The sequence below is a fragment of the Lepisma saccharinum genome, chromosome 1, assembly GCF_977018435.1.
Source record: "Lepisma saccharinum chromosome 1, izLepSacc3.1, whole genome shotgun sequence".
Classification (NCBI taxonomy): Eukaryota; Metazoa; Arthropoda; class Insecta; order Zygentoma; family Lepismatidae; genus Lepisma; species Lepisma saccharinum.
The window spans coordinates 151,277,144-151,303,418 of NC_139229.1; the positions used below are offsets into that span (position 1 = coordinate 151,277,144).

Below are 26,275 nucleotides of genomic sequence, written 5' to 3' on the forward strand. Positions count from 1 at the left end.
CGAGAGCCTCTTTGGCTTGAGTACACCATGTCACCTCTGCTGCGCAGAATATTGAAACATGCTCCGGAAATTCAAAAGAACAAGGGATTATGTGGACTTGAGGTCCGTAACTCATGGAACCTTTCTCAGAAATATTTGAATAATGAATATCAATTTGTCCATAAGACTGCACTGACCTAGCTGAAACTTTGCACTCTAAATATGTTACCGTCTATGGCAAGTACTGTGACGTCAGAAGAGATTGCTTTGCGTCGGCGCGAATGGGCAACACATCACGTGACCTGACTGCTTTTTGAGCGCATTTTCCAGGTATGAAACATCTAGTCTAATATTTGTAATTGCTTTACGAAATATGTGCAAATGATAACAAACAATAGTTGTTTTTGACAGTGGGTACTAGAAATTTCAATATAATGTGGTTCGGGGTTGCAATTTTTGCCGCAGGGAACAATGTTTCTGGTAAATCACGTCGGTTGTCATATGTTAACCCTACAACAAGATATTGAAATGGCGTCGTCCCCACATGGCTAAGCCGGGCTTTGTTCCACATCTCGTACTTAGGTAGGCAGAATCGGCAAGTAGCTGAATAGAAAGCATGCTAGTTCTGTTAGATAGACATATGTAGGAAGTGCAGTGCTAAAAAATTGTCAAAATTTGAATATAGATTAGGTTGTAAACATTACGGAAAGTTCAGCGACTCGGAATGCAGTGCTTCGTCACCGAGGCGTAGCTACCAGAGTACGCTGCTAAGGAGGAAATTTGAAGAGTACGCAATTAATTAAGGACGTATACGCTACAATAAGCATCGTAAGATACACTACAAGTGACGTAAGTGAACAGTGATAATTTAGCAATTTGCCAGGCACAATGTAGAATTTTTACCCACTTCAGTGTAATACGATGTGTAAAATTTGGGCTAGGCTAAGCTTTTTAATATTTTGCAGCGAAGATAACCATTGTAGCCATGAAAAATGTGTGTTTTAATGCGTGTTTTTTCCAGAAGGAAATGATCGGCTAGTAATTACGATTCAGATTAATATTAATTTATCTGAGAAAAATGACTTTTGTACGTCGGATATTGATGTTAGACTGGGAAAGATACAGTATCATTCATTATGTGCAGCTATTTTTGTAACCTCATTGCTTGAGGAACACATGTAAGATGCTTAATACGTAAGAACTTCCAAAAGTGATCTGTGTCCGATATAGTTATTAATCCAGTGTCCAGAGGTTATCCTGGCCTTGAACTGCCTTATAATTAGGTTACTGTTGTATTCGAAATTCCTGTGGGAAGACAGTTCATTCATATATTTCTGTTTCATTCTAGGTGATCAGCATTGTCAATTTTTTAAAAAATATACAAACCACACGATTACATGTTGCATCACATGTCTCCCCAAAATGTATTTTTATGTAGTATGGCCGCTGCATACACTTTAACCCTCCATCGCTTGCATTGTCTCTGTGAGATACATGAGACTAAAATTGTATATTTTCTCAAACTATTAGGCCTGCTGTTCTAAGCAAGTCAGTAACGCCACTTGCCTCTTTGAGTAAAGATGATCACAAAGTCTCTGCCTGATGCCCTTCGTGTCTGGGCTTAGTAGGCTGTTTGTATCTGTGAGATACAGAGGACCGATCTCTTTCGGGTTAATGGTAACACAGTCTGCTTGTAGAAATTACCGTTAGGATCCAGAAAATCACTGAATTCATTTGTTCCATTCTCTGCAGCAGTGATGTTTTGTGATAATGCAGAGGTAAGAGAAGGTAATTCGAAGACTGAACTGGAATGTGATTGTGATGGACAACAGTGATGCATATAAATATATTTGTTGTAAGGAGACAATAAATAGCATGTGTTTGTGTTAAAGTAATGCTTTTAAGGTGCTTAAGAATCATTACATGTAGAACTAAAATTAAATAAGGTGGAAATTAAAACTTAACACCTTACAAGTATCTCACAGATACACTGCGACCTATCTTGTTACTTTTCCAAGTGCGACTGATATGGGATTAACATAGGATGCTTTCACAAAACTTGGTGTAAATATTTGTAAGAGATAATGCAACAAGGGAATTGTGGCAGTATTGTTTTGTTCCCATTGATAGTACATTTCTCCTGGCTGGGGTTAGCAGTAATATTCATTAGAAGGAAGAACTTTCTTCAATTTTTGTATTTGCTTTGCTGCTGGTTTGAACATTTCAGTACAGGAATTGATAATCAGGAATTTTAAGTGCTCTTCAAAGTTGATGAAATTTACTAGTCTGTTTACATAGAGAGGGAATGCCACAATCCGTGCATGTGATCAGTCTCACTATAATTTTGAGCACAGTACAGTGTACATGGATTAACAGGTGTAATGTCTAACATTCTCAGTTGCTCAGAAAGCTAATGTGCTTAATAAAATGTTTCCATTGTCCATGTTATACATGTGCCATGCTTTAAGTGCTTTTTATGGGGTGCTAATATACATGCACAAAAGAGGCATCAAATTTTAAAAATATTTTATGTTACATAGATACTACAAAGTTGAAGAAACAAAATTTTCAGCAGGATGATTTACATTTTCATACTGCCACATTCTATTTTTTACTGTATATTGCATTGGATTTCACATCCTAAATTAATTGAATGTGTGGTTGGATGATCCGATAACTGTTGAAGAAGCATGGATGAGGAAGATTAAGAATTGACAATAACAAACTTTGATCTAAAATAGTTTAATAACCTCCAGAGGTTCCACGCTTAAGACATACAGAAGTGTCGTACTCTGAATTAAATTCCAAACAGGTCTTTGTGTGACCTGGGAAGGCACTTTCCCATGCAGTACACCCCAGAAAGTATTCCCCAGCAGGCCAATGAGCCTCGTGGCACCTAGACCCACAGCCTCGTAATTTTAACCCTGGTGATCTATTAATTGTATTGTGGTAAGGAGTTAATCTCTTTGACATGAATTGTATTTGAGAGAAGTTGTTTTTGTTTTAAATAATTTATTCTACAGTTTCCAGTCTCTGATTGGGTCAGCATGTTGAGGCTTTCTTTTTTGATACACCTTCTCTCTTTCCACTGTCTCGGTACTCCCCTATTCTCACTTTCTTCACTATCTGTGGTCATGATTCAGGTTGTGTAATGAATTTTTACAATGTATGACGGGAGTATGAGGCTTGCGTTTAGAATACCGGATGCCATTCCTGAAGTAAATTTCCATGTCAAGTGAACCAAATTTTGGTCAATTTTGAACATGACCATCTCTGATTTTATTCATACTTAGTTGTTATAAAATACCACCTAAGGTAGGAAAACTTGCAGATTTGTATCTGTTGTAGTTCTCCAGTTAAACGGAAAAAAGCACAGTTATCGGCACACATGCAATCACAAAAGTATTAATCAATCAAGCTAAAATTGACATAGAAGTTTGGGATAAGAACCAAATTGTTGCTTTTGCTATAAGCTTTACTTAAATATATCACATGACTTTTTTTCATTTTTTTTCATTGCAAGGTCATTCAAACTTTTTTTGAAAATTAATTTTTCAAAAACCTATATTTTGAAAATTTTTAAGAATGCACATATTTCAACATCCAAGTTTTGTTATGGGATCATAGTTTTTGACATGCATAAACAAATACTATACACTAGGTAAGACCATATGACAGAATATTGCAATGTAAATTTCATTCCTTTGTAAAGGGACACTGTTATTTACCAAATTGGCCAAATGGTGAAATAATGGGTATGTAGGAAAGTGACATAACTTGGGGTCTCGCTTTTTTGGGGGAAGGGCAAGTTTTTAACAAATATTTGTCAAAAAAAAGAAACATTTTTAAAACATTAAATTTAATATTTAAAATATATTTTAAAACCATTAAAAAAATATTAAAAAAACTTGGACTGATAGCCGTACTGAACATTCTCGGTAAGGAAATTCCTTACCAACGTATCTATAGAGACAGGCAGGTAGCCAGAGCGAAGCAGTGGCATTGCAGGCAGCAGGTTATTACCCCCCAGAGGCAGAGCCCGGAATTTGCAGGAAATTTTGACAGCAATTTTCATGACATTTCTTGGGGTACAGCCATGAAAAACAGACTTCGACATACATCGATCGGTACGGGTGCTTTGAAGTTCGCATACTCACTAATTGAGGCCTCCTAATCACGAATTGAAAGTTAAAATTTGGCTGTCAGGTGTAGAAATTGCAAAATAAGCGAAATTGAATGGTGTGCGATCGGCACGATTGCTCATTATTTACAAAATTTTCCGGTAAATAATGAGCAATCGGTCCGATCACAGATCACTCAATTTCGATTATTTTGCAATTTTTAGACATGACCGCCAAATTTTAACTTCGAATTCGTGATTAGGAGGCCTAAATTAGTGAGTATGCGAAATATTATGAAAAATGGGAAGGGGTCCGGTATTGTAAATTTGCTCCAAAAACTTTATATATAGGTTGTGGAAGTGACTGTGTCTGTAAGTTGGTCCTGTCATAAGGTCTTTGTTTTGCATGGGAAATGTATACACATACAGGAGATAAAGGAAGGTATGGAAATGTATGTAAGGAAACTAAACCTAATGTACTAAGAGCATGTAAGTAGTAACACAATTCAGGCATTTAATTACAATCCTAAGAGCATCTTAACCTACATGATTACTCATTGAAGCATATATGACAGATATAGTAAGTAATCAACAAGCATATTGAATATGTGCCTGCAGACGTGTATAGAATTTGATTCATGTAGAAAACCTGTCTGTCACGACAGTATCAGATTTACAAAATTTAATACCGTAATGTGGGGCTATTCGGAACAAGTGGGGTTATTCTGAATAGTGTGTTCTAAAATGTTCTCCTGTTTTATACTTACTGAACTAATCTTGAAAACCACCTGGAAAAAATTGCTATGTTATTTTGGGATCATAATGGTTCACTCTGAGTGCAATGATTTCCATGTGGTCGCAAAATGGAACTAAGAGAAAATAGAAACTTAGGAACAGTTGCTTTCTCGTTTTCCAGAAACATATCAGCATGTTCAGAAAAGCCCCATCAGTAAGATGAGCATACATACAAAATGTGCTTGTGTTCAGAGTAGCCCCCAAATGAGTGTAATTCTGAACAGAGGTTTGAGAATTTTTCTGGACCAACAAACAACACACAAGTCGAACAACTTATGGTACGTCGAAGGTGGCATCATGAGCTAGAGAGCTATTTTTTTTTTAACTTCTATCAGGTACCACTACAATTTACTGCAATGCATTCAGAATAGCCCCACATTACAGTACTTGACCCACTTGCTATTTCCAATGGCATCTTTCTGTCACATTTGGCCTCCCTCTCCCTGCCCCCTCCTGCTGCTTAGTACTAACAACAACACTTTTAATTCGAATCATTCAATTAACCAAATAGCCATTGTAGTCTGTGTTTTATAATGCCCCTATTCAGAAATCCTTTGTATAGATGGCAGAATTGTTTATTTGAAGAGAGAGCTGGGTAACCATCGCTTCAGAGTGCATTTGATATTGCTACTGAAGTTTCCAGGTTGAAATTTTGGTCTGGTGCATGTAATCCACATTTTGTCATCCCAAACTAGAAAATGCAACTAAAAAGTACAAGGAAAGCATACATCATTAATAGCTAGTATAGCACTTGCTGGCTCAATAGGCCTTTTCCCACGCTTCCATGAAATGTTTTCACTTAATAATAATGCAGCAGAAGTTCTTGTGCAAAATCACAATAGTGTATATTCTGTCAGTGTCCCTGCATTCTTCATTTTAATTAAATTTTCTTAATACAATGCAACATTAAATAAAAAGGAACTTTGTATTTATGTTCTTCCATAGTGCACATGTCATTTGTTTCCTAACAGCCTCAGCCAGTACTGAAAATCTAAGTTTGTACTTGCATCATGACATGAGCACTACCTGTCAGGCTGTATATCTTTATTTTTGGCTGATCGTTCTCATATTACACGAAAAACATGCTCAATACGAAATATATTTTATAATTTAAAGTAATCTTTTGCATATTTATAGTTGACTGTAAATAGTGGTTATTTACACTTTTTCCAGATGACCCAGTATTTATTTATTTATTTATCACCTATAACAGTAAACAAGGTTCAGAAATTAAGATTAACTTGCATGTTCCAACAAAATCAATACACTCCCTGCTACTACATTGGTAAGACTTGACTAATGGCCAGTGTTTTCACATCTGATTCCATTCTAGTTGATTTCAACTACGAGTCATGGCAACTGCCAAATGCTGTGTCAATTAACTTTCTATATAACATATCTGTTACCAGGGGTAGAAAAAAAAGGGTACCTGGTTGCCATTGCATCTGGAAATTTCCACAGACTGCCTGAATTTTTAAATTCGTTTTTTTTTTGGCGGAAATTTCCATTACCATTTTTTTGAAACAACTAGTACAGTTTGTGTTTTTCTTTATCATATGTACATCAGAATAATAAACAGCCATTATAATTTTAGCACTGTTGCTAGCAAAATTTTAAAATGTGCAACAATGTGGTAGAGCCTTCTTTAGGAAGGTCGCTGTGTCGCAAGAATTAATTAATGTTAATCCAATCTTGTATTAATAAATTAAATGTTTTAAGATCTTATTTCATAGCTTAACTTATTTAGATTCGTAGGTTTCTCAGTCCTTACTTGAAAAAAAAACTGGCTCGTGAGAATAATTGACTGCACCTGAATTATTTTTTAAGTTTTCTCTACCCTTGCATGTTAATGTGGAATATTATATCGTTATACAGATGTAGATATATAGATATATTAAGGTGAAAACTAAAATTGTTTGTTTGGTCCTCTTTTGTAGTATTGTAGTAATCTGGCATTAGATGAAACAAAAGTTTGCTGAACTCTATTGCCATGATATTTTGTGTGAAATGCATGTGCCTACATGGATGAATTGCAAGCATTGCAGATTATTGGTTGTATGATCTTATTTGGTCAGTTACAAAAGCAGGGTACATGAGTATGCACCTATTTCTAAAGCTAAGCGGAGGTTTATATATATTGAACCAAATGGACTCTCCTCATTAATCAATGCCTTAATTTGAAAACCATTATATACGTACCATCTGTAAAATTCTGCATCTGCAATGCGTACATACAAGAAAAACTAAAATTCTGTTAAATATTTTGAATTATGATGAAATAATGGGTACATTTGAAACAAATGTTACATGTGGATGTTTTTATATCTTATTTACAGTTTGTATTTCTTGTTTCTTTTCAGAACTAATTGTAAATAGTGAGTGTACATAGTGTTTGTAAAGATGAGCTCATCTAACCGCTCCACCCCTCGGGGTGGTGGTAAAGGTGGTAAACTAGAGAGTGGTTCAGGAAATAAACCACAGAAAACAGACACAAAATCTGATTCACCAAAAGCACCTGATCTTAACCCTAAAATGCAGGTAAGCCAAACTGATCATTTGGTAGTAAGTGATTACCATTTTTGCGTTAAATAACAATGTGTAAAAGATGTTTTGTGAGTGAATATTATGAAAATATAATGATTATATGTAGCTTTGCTGAAAATGAACTGCAAACATTGGGAAAGTATATTTTGAAAGTGGTAATATTTGGAGTTCCGTGATATTATTTACTTACAATTACATATTTAGTGTGCAATAAAATGTATGTTCAAATCATTTTCTGTTCATTTCCCACAATGGTTAGTCTAAATATTATTGTATTATAAAATTGGACTTATGTTTGTACAGCACTCAATGTCAATGTTTATATGCCTAAAAATAACATGAATATAATGAATTTAAATATAAAATAAGTTGCGGTTGGATATTGCAGGAAAAATAAAATGAAAAGTTCATGTTGGTAGACATTTCATAATAAATGATGCCCATACTAGTAATTTATATTCATATTTATTTGTTCATGTTGAACATATATGTAACCAAACAAGAAGATATGAAATGAAAACCCATACAGAGTTGCAGATTATTTTCTCAAAATATGGACGAAAGAAAATTCCTTCCCACTAAACATTTCTCAGGGCAAATTGACAAACTCCACCTAATCTGTCTACTGTTGGTTTTGTTGACAGATTTTTATATATTCATTTCAAGTAGGCATAGATTTTATACTTTTAATTGTGCAGTGCATAGTTTAAATGTATATTTCCATTCCTTAAATTTACTTTCTGTAAATAATTGCATTTAATACTATGGAACTGTTGATCATTAAAAATTTAACCTTGGTGTTATAACACAAGAGACTTATTGAGAGAGAGTGTATTCTCACCACATACTCAGAACATTACATACCTGAACTTCACCTATTATATGTACATCTATTATAATTTTTACATTTTGAACCCCAAATTTATTCCTTTCTATTCATCAAGGCTTGCTGCTTTTACTAGAGATGAGCTGATACTTGGAAATTAAGCATTTTAAAGTAGTTGAAAATATCTTTAAATTTTAAAATATGTTTTTCAGCTGGAACTACAACATATTGATCTTCCAGAGTTTTACTTAATATTCATAATTTCAGACAAGGTAATTAATTAATTCATCACAAAATTAATTTCTTCCTGGCATCTGAATATTCTCATCCAAAGTTATTACTAGAAATTGCAATTTGGAGTTTTTCCATGTGATACAAGTCTGTTTTTTGTTTTGCATTTCAGCCTACAGCAGAGCAAATGAGAATTGCACAGATAATTGATACCAGGACAGAAGACCCAGATTTGAAGGACAAGATAAAGCAGGTATCTATCCCCTCCCACTAATTTAACAGTCCACTTGTTATGTTTTATTTATGTGGTAAGGGTATATTTTTTTTTCAAATTTTGGTCATTATTAGTGAGTGAAATGAATGCATATATCAGAAAAACAAACATTGTAAAATTAGCTCATTTACTTAAGAAGTGGAAGTTGTGTGTTTGATGAGCACAAGTTAGGTATGACGTGTTTGCTGGATAAGGAAAGCATTTGCATTTGAAAGTAAGTGTAGACCGTTATAAAATTTTTGCCAATGCCTATAAAGTAAATAGTATCAATAGTGATTGCAATAAAAAAATGCAAATGCTCATTCACCCCCTTAATGTATGTAACCAGCTATTTGTATAGTTTTTCCCCTTAGGAAAAACAAACTATGTATATTTTCACTGTATCATGGCTGGGTGTTCTACGTGCTGACCCCACGTCACCCCATTACCAGTTGAAAATCTCCACACCTGTAGGCAGGATTGTGGGAGGGAGATAGGATTATTACTAACTAGAGTGTATGAATTTTATTCCCAGGAAACCAGGACAAATTGAATTGTTGTTTTCCTTAAGCACTGGAATTCAACGTAGATTACCTGTAGAAGTCAAAATATTAATGTGCATATTTTCTTTCAGGTGATGGATGCAACTCGGAAGACAGAGGATGAAGTGTGCACAGCATTGCATGACTGCGACAATGACCCTAATAGAGCAGTTACCATGCTTCTTGAAGGAAATGCTCAGGTATGTACTCAGCAAAGATTCCACTGATAATTTCTTCTGCTGAATTACAATAATCCCGTGCAACTTTTGTGAAAAAGAATTTATGCGCTTATCAATTTTGGTGACTCATTGTTACCATTTGTAGATGGATATTCTAAGAATTATTTTATAATTGCCATTGTACAACAATGTATGTGGCAAATTTTGCCCATATTTTTTATTCTTTATTTTACTTGCAGCTATATTTAAATTCTTTTAGTGCCAGTTCATAATATTTCTTTAAAAGTGCAAATCGAGTTGACAGGCAAGGAATTTACTAATTTATAAGTTATAGATAGAGGCACATCATTTTGGTAAATAAAAAAGCAAAATTTCGGTACTAAAACAGTCAATTTCGGGTTCAAAAGCGGTAAATAAAATAAAATTTGTGTTATAGTGAAAAATCTGATGAAAAGTGGTATATAAAAAGACATTTTGGTTTTAAAAGTTTGAATATAATCTTAAATTTCATTTAAAAACTACACTTACTACACAAAATTAACATTTCACTTCTAATAGCACGTTTATGTAGTTATCAGGGTATTAAGTTTATTTCTGTGTAAAGGAGCCCATATTTCCTTCTCCAATATTAACAGCGTAATTAATCAATTTTCTGTGAATTGCATAACTCGCAGGACCTCAGAAGGTTTCGCATTGGTAAATAAACCCTAAAATTCGGGGTTTAAGAATTAATTTCACATTTTGCAGTTCATTTCACATTATTTCATGACAAAACATGGTAGCAAAATGCATCTCTCACCTTTCAAAAACATGAAAAATTAACACTACAATGTGTGTATTGACATTTCATTTTTTCGTCAAAAACTAAATATGCATGCCCCTAGTTATAGATAATACAGTACATGCAATACAGTTATGAGAAGTACTTAAAACTACAAACACTAAGTTGCTGACCAAGGCAGATTTATTAAAAGACCGTGATACAGGGTTGAAACGTTACTTGTTAAGTGTTTATATTTCTTAATAAATCTGCCTTGGTCAGCAACTTAGTGTTTTTAATATGGAAACCAGGCTTGATTATATTATTAAAACTATAGTATTATGTACGTACAGGTACTCTTGTCTATTGTTATTTAAGCTTTTGATACTTTGATCAGTATTTCTTTAAGAACATTATAATAATCTTTTTTACATGAATTGTAGCCATGTTGCTGCTTGTGTATAAAATACGTGCCCTTCATGCCTGCTCATGTAAGATAAACGAGCGTGCCTACTGAGGGGTTAATAATGTGTGATGCTATTTGCATGCGGTTCGTAATGTGGCAAGGTTCATTATATAGGGCACCCCCACCTCCCCTGCACATCATAATGACGTTCATTACACGGGACATATATATATATTTATATAACACCAGTAATTTCCCAAACATTTCATGGCTAACAATTTCTGTGTTAACATATTATGTCGCTGCTAACAGAGGCCTGCACAAGACCTGGAGCAGACCCGTTCGCGAGACATCGCTCCTGAAATGCCATGCAACCTGCACAACACCCTCGCTTGAGCAGCTTGTCTGACCATCTGCCAAGATCGTTCCTGGCAGGCATTGTAGACCCGACGGGTACCCGCAGTCTTACGATACCTAGTAGGTCTCAGTTCGTTCTTTCCATCAACTGGAGACCCCTCCCTCTGCATGACGTAGTTGCTTCGAGTAGAAACTGCACCTGGCCCACACCGTTCTGCAGTGTTGCCAACTGCAATAGATTTTCACTACTTAAAAAAGGGAACTCAAAGCTTCGTAAGCCACATCACCAATGAAATGAGATTTAAGAATGTTGCTACCCCCCCCCCCCCACACACATTGAAATAGGTTTTCCGTGGCACAGGATCGATAAGTATATGTCGTAAACAACCAATATACGTGTATATAGTGATATAGGGCAGGACTGAAACATGTCACGTTCGACGCCGAGGTTGCGAGTCGAACAACACACTGTTCTACTGCGAACACCAGGGCCGTAGCCAGCCAGGGGCATTGCCGTTACCCTCGTTTGGGGAGGGGGATTTCAAGTACTTGGATAAACGTGCCAACAACAACAATCACAATAATAGGAATAAAGTAGCATGAAAGGCATTATTATCCTCATAAATCACGCAAAAAGGGCACGCAAAGAGAGGGTAGAAGTCCGTTCTCACGTATTTGTGTTGAAACAGAGGATTAGAAATATTTTTTTTCAACACGTCAATTTCACATTAGCTAATAATGGAAAACAAGCACACAAACTGTTTTTGAAAGAAAGAAAGTGCATGATAAATGCATTCCGAACGTACATACATATGGCATGTAAAATTTCCATCTACAATATTTTCTTTTCACATGGAGCGACGTATTACATAATCAATTCATCCAACTCGTAACAAACCAACACTAATAGCAAATAATATCACGGGCCACCATAGCATTCTCTGTTTTAAAACTTTTCTCACTTAGATCGTTCGGCGCTCAGGGCCGACTCCCGCTACAACTTTGCTACGGCATTGAACTTGATGAGACTGTATAATATTTTATAACATATTTCTACTTTCGTAAAATTTGAAATCAAGGGGTTGCAATTACCCCTCCATTCCCCCCCCCCCCACCTTTGCAGGTGCCTTTGGCCGTCTGGAATGAAAATGCAAGAAAAATATGAAAATTAATTCCATCTTGAGTACCCTTTAGCCCTGCTACTCTTAAATTCTACTAGCCTGTTTTTTCTTGTACTTTAATGTTTGACCCCCACCCTGACCCCTCCGCTAGACTTAATTTCCGTCCAAGGTTGTGAGCAATGTCCCCTGCCCCCTCTGATTGCGCCACTGCGTGCCTGGTTAAGGCACCATGCAATGAAAAACAATTAGTTTTCAGTGAGGAGATTTTTGTTTGCTCGATCGTTCATTTAGATAAATGAAGCTGTAATACTGCGTGCATTTCCTGGCAATAAGATAAAAACTGCTTACGCTGAACTGAAATTGCTAAGTATATAAATTCTCCTTGGAGGAGAGAGCTCCTCCTAGGACTTCGTAGGATTTAGGAGCTACGTAAGTAGGCAACACTGGCTGTAGCTGTCCACGTGGTGATGAAACACCTGGAGCGACACGCTGCCGGAGGGCTCTTTCCTTCCAGCAGGTTTTGCAGGCGCCCGGGTCTTGTTGAATGCCCAGTTACCTTGTAAGCGCAGAGCGCCTTGAAGACCAAGAACCCGGGTAAAGACGCAAGTCGACTCGTTGCCGTGGGCAGGCAAGCAGGTATACCTGTCCTCGCGGGCAAGCGGGCAGTGGGTAGGTAAAAGGCACACTATGCAGCCCTCTAGCTGCTAAATGTGTCAATATGGCATATAAACGTAGACGATACATTTGTGTTCCTCCTCCTTTCCTTTGACATCTAGAATCAAATCACCTTGTTGTTGTTTCAACCCAACAATAAACATTCAATGACCATAGCATGCTGAGCACCACAAGGAGTGTCATGTTAACATGAAGACTATTATTGGTTGATAAATGCTCTTGAGAATTGGTCCATTTCTAATAAAGTGTCAATTGTTCACTTTTAGGGAGAATGGGAAACTACTGGTAAGAAGAAGAAAAACCGTCAACCAAATACAACTTCTAAAATGGAACCAACAGTAAATAACAAAGAGAACCATCAAGCAGGTGACTGGAATCGTGAAAAGGAGCCAGGACCAGAGAGAGAACGTTCAAGGGGCAGAGGAGGTGGACCTCCAAGAATGCGTGGCCGAGGATCTTCAGACAGTCGGGGGTGTAAGTATGTTCCACAGTAGATTGTGATGACTTGCAGGCGATTGGTAGAAATGGGTCTTAGCTGTTTTTCGAGACACATCTATGTTTTTAATTTCTTTGTTGTAGTGTTCTATCATCAATAATAGTAATAATATTCCAGAAATCATTTGTGTTAGGTCTGTGCTGTGCTCATTGTTTGCTGAATTCAGATGCATTATTGAAATATTTAGAAAATTATTTGAAAAAGATATTACATGATTTGTGGGATAATGTTAAAGGTTATTTATGGGAAAAATTATAAATTTCACAAACTTTATGCCAATATGGCATTATTTTGCTTTCATCTCGTCACAAACCTCAATTACAATAATGCTCTTTATTGGAAGCTATGGAGTAGTTATAAAATGCAGAGATAAACATTTAACACCACTTGGTCATGATTATACATTCAAGTGAAAAGACAATAAAAATACAGATGATTTATAGCAATTAATTTTATCCAGGGAGAGGAAGAGAAAACAAGGAGAATGAGAAGAATTTGGAAGATTCTAGAGATGGACCCCGACGAGGTGGAAGGATGATGAATGGACCAGGCAGGTCAGGAAGAGGTGGTCGAGGTGGGAGGATGGGACCTCGGACGTTCCAGAACAGGGAGAAAGGTGGCTTTCCCAGGTCAATTGACACTTGGAATAACCCACAAGTTGATGACAACTCAGGGGAAACACTTAAGATGGGTAAGTCGCTAGGAAGATTCATGCAAGAAAACAATTTTGTGAGAAAGGTGGTGAAATTGATTCCAGTATCTTGAAAACTCGTAGTATTAGTGTCTGAAAACTATCAGTTTGAATTGATTTACCAACAGTTTTCTGGAGTTGGTTATTTTTCAAAGTCCAGAAAAATAACACCTAGCACTTTCACGGAAATCTAAATCTAGAAACTGCATGAATTTTAAGTTTTACTTTGCACCAGTATTGTGTATAAATAGAGACTTCGAGATTAAATGACATCATTTTGTGTATTCTGATGTAATTCTTGAATATTTTAAAGTGAAACTGTTACAATGCTGCATGTATAGTGTCTTTAAAAAAATGAAATGCCCCAGTAACAAAAGTTTATAATGAAGGTACTCACAGTTTCCGCGAATCTGTTAATTATTTTCTATTAATTTCGGTAGCCACTGCCGTCATCCTCGTTGGAATTTGTTGTGTTGTTGCTTGGAGTGTTTCTGTTGTGTTTTCCTAAATCACCGCTAGGTGTGCTGCTGTTGCCTGTAAATCGCCGCTAGGTGTGCTGTTGTCGCCTGTGTGTCTGCGTATATGTCGTCTGCTGTTCACCTGTGTTAATTGCTGCAGTAACGGAAGACAACAGAAATGTGCCAAGCAACAACACAACGAATTCCAACGAGGATGGTAGCAGTGGCTACCGAAATTAATAGAAAATATCTAAAACAGCTTCGCGGAAAAAGTGAGTACCTTAATTATCTATTACTGCATCTCTCATTCCCATAGTATGAAAAATTTATAATTAATTTTATTTTCATTCCACAGGCAAAACAACTACAGTTGTCTGAAAAGCATAGTTCAAAATTTATTTACATAACATGATCAAAGGATCCACCATGTCTGTTCAACACTTCCCGTGATCGAATCACATGTTTTCAAAAACTCTATTCCGGGTTTCACAGTGGTTGGGTGCAGCACATTGTTCCATCTTCAGTCTCAGTTTGCCCAATGCCTTAGTGCTTGTTCAAAGACGACTTGCTTAAAAAAGTGTCAAGTAAAAGTAATCTTCGTCACTGCACCAAAGCATATCTGGTTTATATTTGATCAAGTTGGAAAATTAATTTTTGTTTGCAGGCATCCTATTGTCACCAACATGCCAGTCTCAACTGATAATCATCATAAATATTTCTTAAGCAGTCCATTGGTGACAGCTTGATGCGCTTCTGCAACATGATCTGGTGTTCTGACTGTTCGTTGCATATGTTGTTTAGGGCGATCTCGAGCATTACCTGTCTCGTTGAAGTGCTTCACATATCGCCTTGAACATTACCTGTCTCATTAAAGTGCTTCACATATCGCCTAATTGATTTTGGATGTGGTGCTCATGCAAAAGTTGCATGTCTAAACTTTTCATTGGACTCCTGATTTCTGGCTCGGACTCAATAGACAGCTTACTGTCCACAATTGTTGGCTTTTCCTGATGGCATCAGATGAAAACGTGTAACAAATGAAACACTCGTTAAACAGGGCATTTCATTTGAAAGACCATGTACTTGCAGTGGAATACTTACAGTTAATGAATGCGTTGAATTTTTAATTACAATTGCCATGCATCAGTATGTGTTCAAACTGGTAAAAACTCTGCACTATTTTGCACGTTGATCAATATCCTTTAAGACAAATGTATTTCCGTTGTCTGGACCTTATTGGTTGTGTGTCAAGTCTAGAGCCACATATTTGTGATGAATAAAAGATCAAGTTTCCAGTACAAAAGCTGGTCACATTTCAATTTTTTTCACAATTTCCATCATGATAAGTAGACTCCGAATGACGTGGACTCTGTAAAAGCCCAAAATGCCAGAAAAGCATTCCAACTTTAATTTCTGATCCAATAACACTAGTATCTGTTAATACATCACCATCGCTATCTGAGCCCTATTTCACACACACATCTATGCAGTTCAGTCTGATGATGTTAGCTTTTGAAAGCTCTGAAACATCTGTGAACTTTGATCTGCTGATACCCAAATAGATTCTCTTCAATGAAAGTGAAATAATTTGCTATGAAACTACTGAGGCAGGGTCTATTGCTGGTTGACCTTTTACTTCTAATTAGTTTTCTGCAAGTGAAGTGTTTCATACAAACCAGTTTTTAATATTCAGCTGTTCATGAGAGAGCTGCCACAGCCTACATTTCAGGTCTTTCAACAGGGTACCAGTCAAGAAAGTCGAGAAAAAGTCAAGAAATCAACAGGTAGGTCAAGCAAGTCAAGAAATTATGCTTGTCAAGAATTTTTGCTATTTTTTACAGTATAGTGAATTCCCATTGTTATATACCTGAGATTTGATAAAATTGAATATTTGGAAATCTAAAATTGTATTAAGTTGTGGTTAAGATTTGTTCACTTTGTTTCTTCAGAATTACATTCTTGTGTGTGCAAAGTTTTGTGAAAATATTAATGTAATGTGGCCATTCCCCATCCAGGATGAAGTCTGAAGCATTAATTTTTACATGCATTACTATTCATTAGGGATGGGACTGATTAATCGGTACTCTACCGGTATCGGCCGATATAGGCATATCGGTGTATCGGTTTATCGATAAAATTACCGATTATTTTACCGATCCGATATATCGATAAATATCTGATAATTTAGTGCAAAATTCTGCCATTTTGTTGTAATTTTTATGGATAATCTCCATGCCCTTATTTCTGAAAAAGTAAATGTCTAAATATGCCATTTCTTTTTCACTGCAGTCACCTTGAAACACACATTTATTAAGGAGGTCAATGAACCTTTCAGGTTCTTCAACGACCATTTCTAATTTTATATCGGATCGGTAGAATATCGGTTATCGGTATCGGTAAATTTTATATCGTTACTTTATCGGTATCGGACAAAATTTCATATCGGCCCATCCCTACTATTCATACTAAGGGATTGAGAGACGCGGTAATAAATAATGAAGGTACTGACGTTTTGTGTGAAACTGTTTTAAATTATTTTCTATTCATTTCGGTAGCCACTGCCACCATCCTTGTCATACGACACCATAGTCATATACAAATAACCCGAAGAGATCAACCTGTTGTTGGAAAAACTGGATAGCATCCACCCCAGACTAAAATTCACCATAGAACATGCAAAGCAGGGCAAAATAAATTTCTTGGACCTCACCATCAGCTGCATGGGAAACAAATACACAACCACATTTTTCAGAAAACCAGATGCAGGCAACAAATATATCCATGCAATATCCAACCATCCACCCAAACAAAAGGCCAACGTATGGCTAAACTTCTTCCGAACAGCCTTCTCCTACTGTTCCAGAGAAGAAGACCTGAGGGACGAGATAGCAACCATCACGGAACTGGCACTAAAACATGGATATACTGAATGGCAACTCTCCAGATGGTGCACCAAAGCTGAAATCCAAGTCAGACAACCTGCACATCAACACAACCCGCTCCACCATCGCAACCAGATCCCAGTATCAAAACCAAGTGGTTTGCCTTTCCCTACCATCCTACCACATCCAACTACCTTACCAAAGCTCTCCGCCCCTACAACAACCAAATTTCACACAAGTCTCATTACATCGGCAAATCCGTCAGGCCCATCAGTGAGAGAATTCAGCAGCACCTATCAAATGCAAAAACTGCCCAACCCTCCACTGGACTTGCCAAGCATATCAAATTCCACAACCATAAAATTCAGAAAGTAAATGTCAAATACAAAGCACTCTCTCAGACACAAAAATTAAAGAAACACACGCCATCATGCACTATACAACCATGAACTGAACATAGATAGTGGTCGGGCACACCACGACATATATGCAGACATACAGGCGACAGCAGCACACCTAGAGTCGTTTTCACGTTCAGAAGACACAATGGGCTCTTATGGGAAATACGAGCGTGCTGTTGTGAAATTTCTGGATTTACAAATTTAGCTTAAGTAAAATCGGTACCTGCAGTTTTGCAGGAAATTTTGTAGAGAATACGATGGTGAACACAAAAAACTGGTAACTTGCTTACATAATTTTAGATAAATTAAAAACGCAAATTTTCCGTGAAAACACAATTTTTACATTGTTTTCATTCCTAACGTTGAAACATGCCGTAAAATTGAAGCATTCATTATTAAAAAAATTGACACTGTTTTTTAATTGTCATAGGTGATGGTGGTACTCAGAATTTATCAATACTTTAAAGCATATTCACATTAAAAAATATTCAAATAAAGTATGTAGAGATTTTTTATATTCGTGCAGTAGACCAAGTAAAAACTTCCAGCGACAAAGTTGTGGAGAAAATAATGAAATTATATTTTATAACCACTCAAAGGTTCCCAGAAATATTACTTCCATGCATTTGTAGTTTCTTTTTAACCCGAACCGCACGCGAAGTAAGGAGACGTTGTCTGGCCATCTTGAGCCGACTCACCGCAGCATTCCGGCTATCACCACCACGTTTTCGAGTTATTTTATTTCCATTCAGTAAAAATATGAACTTCATGCAGTTTGTTATAATAGAATTGAAATTACTTAAATTTGATAATTGACGATTATTTCCAATGCTGCTGTTGTGAGCAACATTAGTGCTGTTGCAAATACACGTTGTTTTCGTTTACATTACTGTCGACATTAATACTGAAATGAAGATCACCTTTCAGTTTCCAACGTACACATAAATTCATAGACACCATATTAACCTTTGAAAGGCTTTCCAACACGTGACAAAATATGGGGCTTCAAGGTAGAAATATGACATGCCTTGCTTGAGTCATTCACCAGTTCACGTGGGCCATAACTCATTTGTTTGTTTGGGTTGCAACTTGTATTTAACCCATGTGCCAGGTTCCCCTTACTTGAGTGAGAGATCTACTTTGGTCTGTTTAGACTTTTTCCCTCTCCCGAAAAAGTGTTTTCAGTTGTGTGAGCTCTCAGTGATTTTTACTTTAAGTGATTTCTGAAGTGTCATATTCGTGCATTACACTCGCGTGTGTAGTGATCGCAATGGATCATAGTAAAAATGGTAACTGTAACGTTCACAGTATAATATTAATATTAATAATTACATATAATTATCATTATATATACAAAATATGTAACACCTTCATTGTGAAGGGAGGTCATCATTTCCCGGCGACATGAGCTAGCGCTGTATTGGCAACACTGTGCGGTTTCTCCATAAGCGCTGTTGTGTCTTCTGAACGTGAAAACGACTTTAGCTGCGATTTAGGAAAAAACGAACGTGCCAAGCAACAACACAACGAATTCCAACGAGGATGGTAGCAGTGGCTACCAAAATTAATAGAAAATAATGTAAAACAGCTTCGTGGAAAACGTGAGTATTAATTATGCATTAATAATTAGAGAAATCTGTTGTTAAAGTGCAGCTTCAGTTTTCATCTTAACCGACCTTGTGATAGGGTTTTTTAATTGAATAAAAATATATATTTTCGTAATTTCCAACTATACCTAAGTAGGGGGCGATTAAATAAATGTTACAAAAAAGGTAACAATAGGTCAAGAAAAATGAAAGAATGGTCAAGAAAACTTCATGAAAAAGTGAAGAATTTTGGATTTGTTATTTTGGTAAACACCCTGTTCAAAGACTGCTTGTCTTCCACAGTTCTGTTCAAATGAATTCTGCACAGTTGATAGCATAAATGGCAGAGAACAGGACTGCAGCTCATTGAACAGAATATGCCATTTTTTTTTTCAGTTTTGAGGATACCTTTATGTTATTGTCACATTATATATTTTTTTACTTTCAGATAAGTGGGGAGATGATTTTCCTTCCCCAGAAGATTGGGATAATGAGGAGTACACGGGGTCCTTGGCTGATACGAAGGTCTTTACACCTAGTGCTCCCAGTACAACCATACAGCCAGCCTTAAACTCGGAACCTCTTCAGGATTCCACAAATCAAGATCTCTCAACGTCATTGTCCGGGCAGAATCTCTCCAACGCTTTAACATCCAATTCTGTCCCACTACCCCAAACCACGGACTACAGCTCTAACCTACCACCAACCCCTAGTCAACAGGCACAGGTAAGTTTGTGTTCTTGGTGATTGTTGAATTGTTCCAGCTATTTGCATGTCAACCAGGCATGCAAATGTGTAGTGTGTGATATGTTTGTCTTCAGAAAGCATGGATATGTGAGATCATTTAGTATGTATCAGTATTTACTAGGGATGTGCCGATATGAAATTTTGGCCGATACCGATAAAGTACCGATATAAAATTTACCAATACCGATAACTGATATTCTACCGATCCGATATAAAATTAGAAATGATCCTTGAAGAACGTGAAAGGTTCATTGACCTCCTTAATAAATGTGTGTTTTGAGGTGACTGCAGTGCAAAATAAATTACATATTTAGACATTAATTTTTTAGAAAGTACGGTATGGAGATTATCCATAAAAATTACAACAAAATGGCAGCATTTTGCACTAAATTATCAGATATTTATTGATATATCAGATCGGTAAAATAATCGGTAATTTTACCGATACACCGATATGCCTATATCGGCCGATACAGATAGAGTACCGATTAATCGGTCCCATCCTTAGTATTTACTAAAGGCTGAGAGATCAAAGACCACTTTTTTTCCCCCCATCAAGGGTCACATGAACCTTTGAATCAATCGGCGTGATCCAGTTGCCATGGTAAGAGCAAGTAGAATAAATATAAAATAGGATAAATACAAACCTAAACATTTACTTTAACCATGCTGAAAATTACATTGTGTTTCAGTGAAATATAGACATGTAACCTGTTCAAGATGTTATCAACGAGTACATTGGTACCAATCAGTTTTCTGCCTTGTCACATCACTAACTCATTGCATTAATTTGTTTTAATTCCAGAACCCAGTTCCAGTTGGTGTCGGTGTAATGACTGCAGCACAGACTCAGTACCTGAACCAGCTAACTCAGGCGACGGAAAGCCTGAAATCTGCTGTTGGGTTAGGAAGCAGTTCTGTGTCTGGCAACAACTCGGCGGCATCATCTTTTGGGGCAGTACCTTCTTCGACATCAAACAGCTATGTTGTGCCATCAACAGCAACGTACCAGCCTTCAAGTCCCTCAGCATTTACTTCATCTGCAGGTAGCAGTCTCTTACTACAGTGTACACTTTATTTTATTTGCCATTTATGGCGGAGGTGGTCATTTGAATCCTGCCCATCTCTGCAGTGCCGCCTCGATCTGCAGAAAGTGCAGCTCATGTCACAGCTCACAGTTGAAAGCTGTCTTAGTTAAAATTGACCAATTTGAACCTTTGGTAGCTCCACCCATCCTGTGATTGGACAAAACCTTTAGCGGCCCGGCGGTTGAAATTTCGAATGCCACATGTATGTATACCCCTTTATACCAGACGGTCGATATTTAACCAGCAGCGTGCGGCAGCAAGTAACATGTCATTTCTTGAGGACTACACATGATGTTTCAGTTCTGTCTTTTTTTTATATATAGTATAGATATGAAGGTATGACATACTCAAAGCGAGTGCGAAGGTTCAAGTTCAACATTTTCTGTAATTACGCAAAATTTTCAAACTCCATAAATTCCAATTTATTTTTTTTCAAAGTTGTGCCACGTGCATTACATATCCTCATAGAGTGGTCTTTTGCCATGCTTCCCTCCAAATTTGGTCCATCCAGTATCCATAGATCCAATGCTAAAAGCGAAATTCCGAACAATGTCCCGAAGCTGGCAACATTGCCCCTCTATAGAATGTTATTATTTTTGACTCGAGAAGTATCAGTGTGATATCAACGAAAGTTTGCACGGTTATAGGAATGTACCACCACTACATAAATTTCTTCATTCACTTCTACCTATTGAGAAGGCGACTGTGTGTGCTGTATGTCAATTTGTTTTTTTAAAAATTCAACTTTCTTCTTCCGTTAATACTAATTATTGGGAGGCAAAGTGTATAAATTTTACCTCCACTGAAAGCCCTGTCTTTATGAAATAAAACAAAGCCAATTTAGTCTGTCCAGGACAAATAGTTCTAGTGAAAAAATTTTTGTATTTTGCAGCAAGTTTGAGAATTGCACGCTTGAAAAGGCATCAGCTTCAACGAGAATACAGTCACGTGAGAGGTTCATCCTCCTAAGATTAAATAATGCCTTGTAGAAATAGGACAACTTAAAAGCATTCTTTGTAGAAATAGGACAACTTAAAAGCATTCTTTGTAGAAATAGGACAACTTAAAAGCATTCTTTGTAGAAATAGGACAACTTAAAAGCATTCTTTGTAGAAATATGACAACTTAAAAGCATTCCTTATAGAGATTGGACAACCTAAAGCTTTACCTTATCTTTTTGGTTCCAGAACCCCCCCAAAATTACAGAACTGCAGTATACATTTTTGTCTCAATTGCAATTCATGTTATTGGGGTGTGAAGTTATTAACAACCTTCGACGTGCGTTAAGTGCAAAAAGTATTTGTTAATGTACTACATGCCCAGAAAATGCTCTGTTGATGGTGGCGTTGCAAGCAAAACTTCAAAGATGAAAAATTTTGAGGTCAAATGTGTGACTGAACACAACATTCCCACCAAATTTTTTTTAAACTAAGATATTTTCTTTCCTGTGAGTTGCATCCCAATAATGTATTCCATAAGGATCTCCATGGGTGGTAGAAGGTGAAAAAATGTATCAGTCTGGAGAAACAACTACATCTGAAAGAAAATAAGTGAAAATAAATTTGCATCGCCAGTAGTAAAGCAATTCGAAAACTTACATGATAAGTAAATATATACCTACCAATATAAGGAGTAGGTGAATGATTAGTGTTATGGCTTCATGCTCTGAAGGATGCATGTTCATGCGTGGTTAGGTTAGGTTTTTTTTTTTTGGGCCAATGAGGCACCACCAACATGTGTGTGTTCGAATCCTCATTTAGACAGTGATTTTTTTTAAAATCTGTAACCACAGCATATGCATTTTTAATCCATGATTTCACCTGATACTGCCAGCCTCCTTCCACAATCCTACATAGAGGTGTTGATAACTTGAACCGGTAATGGGGTGGGTGACATGAGGTCAGCACGTCGAACCCTCAACCGTTATAGGAGATTTCCGAAACCGGGTTACGCTACTCGCTCGTAGCTCCCCAATTTCCTCACGATGGTGGGTTGCTGCCGGTACTATACACAGGCTGAGAACCCAGGTGGATATTCTTTCAATTTTTAAGAAACGTTTGTATGTAAATAAGGAATGATGAGTGCAGTGATACAAAGTCGATATCTTATTCGCTCACTGCATGTATACAATCCCTAAAACTACATAATTTTTCAAGGTATAAAACAACATAAATCACTTATTATTTTAATAGACACTGAAGAAATATAAATGGAAAATTGCGAGAGAGATCACTTCATGAAATTACAACTTCGCACGAGGCTACTAACAATTACAACATTAACGTTTGAGTCTGTTTATTGATTTAGAGGCAAGATTTAATAGCATTGCTTCATCAGTAAACCCATGATGCACAAGAAAATAATATAGTTACATCAATTCTATGCAAACACTAGATTTAAATAATACACTATTTACATTTTTTTTATTACATTTACTTCATTCGTTTCATTTTATGGTTTCAACTTTGTTAAAGTAGTTTTGTATTGAGCAGTTTGAAAACTCTTTGCAATTTCTATTAAAAATAAATACATTTTTCATCAAATACACAATAATTTTTTTTACAGGTTTGCATTAGTTGGCATTCTATCCTTAAAAAAACACCACAGTGCTATGGGGAGAATCGAACCGGGGACCCTTCGTGTGGTGATCAGGTATCATAGTGACCGGACCACACAGTCCTTCTTGATTTATCACTTATATGCTTCTACCCATGTGTTGAAACCATATTGCACTATACTATCTGCTATTAATAAAAAGTACATTAAATTAAATTAGTGTTCCTCGAAACTACGAAACACAATGTTTACTTGTTAACTCTACATATTGTAAACGAGGACATTTAGAATTCGGTCACATATAGGATGGTCCATGTCGTGTATGATTCAACAGTTTACCTAAGAAGACTGCGGCTGAGCATGCGCAGTTTTACGATTGGCAAGCTTCGTGATCTCTGTCTGAGCCCACAATTAACACAGTGAACGCGAAGGTTTTCTCAGTAGTATGATGTCATCTTTGGTTGTTTTGCAGCGGGGTGCCAAAGAATTTGTAAAGGAGGTATATGCAGTGGCATATCAAGGGGTGGGTGAAGTGGGCAACCGCCCGGAGCCTCGTGTCTCATGGGGTTGATACAAAACATTCTCTTTTTATCTGGCTTTAAATTCTAGTTAAACATTATAATAACTGAAATTATTAAATATAATTTTCTTGAATAATTTATTATATAAATATGATAATTTGCTGATGTATCTCTGAAGATTTTGTATCGAGTCACATTGAGATTTCAAATTTAAAAACAGGTTGGGGACTCGTATTCTCATCTCGCCCAGGACCTCGCGATATGTTGCTACACCACTAGGTATACGAGTTGTCATTGTTCTTCTATTTTATTGAAAAACGATCAACTCATATTTTACCTCGCAGGGTGGATCTCAAAGGGTTAAGATTTTTGCCAATATCTCTCTGTCCATTCTATTGCCTCCTGTTAGAAGTTATTTTGTATTGAAGAAACTACACGAAAAACACATCCTAAGTGGCATCGACGAGGAATTAGATTTATCGTATTTTGCTTCTTGTATATGTCGACAATACACTAATTCTAGTTAATAATCGGCTCTAAAAGAGATTGGAACCTGCCATCTTACCAACATGTCCAGGCCTTTACCACTTTACCACTCCAACATACTAACTTGAAATTTTGTCTTGAGGATCGTCAGTAATCTTGCAAACTTTAACATACACTAGTTTATTTTTACAAGCTGGAATAGACTTAAAGTCTGCAACTCAGAACTAGACTTCTGTCGCAACATATTCTCTCCCATCTACATTACTGTGACAAAACTTGCGTATTGTAAATGTGAAGGGGCATTGTTACATGTTGCATACCATCGTTAGTTCCAGATTTGGCCACAGCCACCAAGCATTTAGTTTCTGGGCTTATAGTACATTTGACAAGTAGCAGTTTGAAGACAGAGTTTCTACTTTAAGAATTTGAATTGTCTTCAGAATGAATAAGAGGCATGTATATTCTCTATTTTATTACTTACGTGAAATTTCGCACTTCCGCATTGCACAGTTTAATGGTTAAATCCTATTAATTTAGAAGATCCACTGTCTTCATTCATTAATAGGATTTAACCATTAAACTGTGCAACGTGGAAGTGCAAAATTTTCTAAATTTCACGTAAGTAATTTTAAACCACGTTTACCGCAACCATCATGTATTTATTTTATGTTACAGCTTCATTCTCGACATCCAGCTTTGGCGGCTCTGTGGCGAGTTACAGCAGTCAGATGAAAGTAGCAGCGTCAGTTCCAGCACCTGTGACATCCCAAAGTGCTGTTCAGTCTTTGCCATCTCGAACAAAAACGCAGAGGCCTAGGGTACCACCACCTTCAAAGGTATTCATAAAATCATTTATCAATGTTTGTGCAAAATGTACTTTGTGAGCTTTGTTTTAAAGTTAAAGTGAGCATTAACCAGTATTTTTTTATGTAATCAGTTGCCAGTGTGCTATAAATACATTTTATTTTTATCCAAATGGGATGATGCCACTGAAAAATGTCTGTATGCAACAATATGTACTAATTTGGTTCGGGTGTTTGGGATTACAAAATGTCCGGAAATCATTTCCTGAAGTGGGGATGTGACTGATAATTCACACCCTGTCTTATTGAATCATTACTTTTATTTTTTAAGTACCCTCAGACATTTAAAATCAGGGATCAGACGTACCATAAAGGACATTAGATTAAGTGGTCTCTGTTTGATATCTGTACATTGTGAAAAAGTACAAAAGAACATAGAACTGTTCATGAACAAAGTGATAGATGTTTTTGGAAAGGAAACAAGGCAATTCCAGATTCAGATAGTTTGTAGTAGATGGCACCACCAAACAGTCACCATGACATTCTTTGGATGCAATATCGGTTTGGGGATTGTTTAGGAGTTTCGTTGTGGTCAAACCATTGTGTTGAATGTCGTCGATTGTCTTATAGGATACAGTTCGTTGTACATCACAATGCGTTCGAGAAATTGGATGTTATTGTTGAGAAAAGTGAGCACAGAGCATACTTTACAATGGCTGTTTTTTTGTTTTTTTTTTATTCTCATTTCAATTCGTGCCTCACGAACTCATGC

At 36.6% G+C, this 26,275-nt stretch overlaps 1 protein-coding gene across 4 annotated transcripts in view; it reads left to right on the plus strand.

Moving 5' to 3' along the window:
* The first annotated feature begins 230 nt into the window (after nucleotides 1-230).
* The window catches only part of lig (ubiquitin-associated protein-like lingerer), a 77,022-nt gene continuing 50,977 nt past the window's right edge, over nucleotides 231-26,275 (plus strand). For 2 of the 4 annotated variants that reach the window (XM_083140479.1, XM_083140505.1), the window contains exons 1-9: nucleotides 231-309; nucleotides 7,255-7,432; nucleotides 8,668-8,748; nucleotides 9,383-9,490; nucleotides 13,055-13,262; nucleotides 13,745-13,975; nucleotides 19,751-20,028; nucleotides 20,855-21,095; nucleotides 25,376-25,536. In XM_083140479.1, coding sequence (XP_082996605.1) covers nucleotides 7,295-7,432; nucleotides 8,668-8,748; nucleotides 9,383-9,490; nucleotides 13,055-13,262; nucleotides 13,745-13,975; nucleotides 19,751-20,028; nucleotides 20,855-21,095; nucleotides 25,376-25,536 — 1,446 coding nt within the window. In that variant the 5' untranslated portion in view covers nucleotides 231-309; nucleotides 7,255-7,294. Of the gene's footprint in view, nucleotides 310-344; nucleotides 562-625; nucleotides 829-7,254; nucleotides 7,433-8,667; nucleotides 8,749-9,382; nucleotides 9,491-13,054; nucleotides 13,263-13,744; nucleotides 13,976-19,750; nucleotides 20,029-20,854; nucleotides 21,096-25,375; nucleotides 25,537-26,275 lie in introns of those variants that run through there. The other 2 variants (XM_083140488.1, XM_083140495.1) reach the window with 2 other exon arrangements.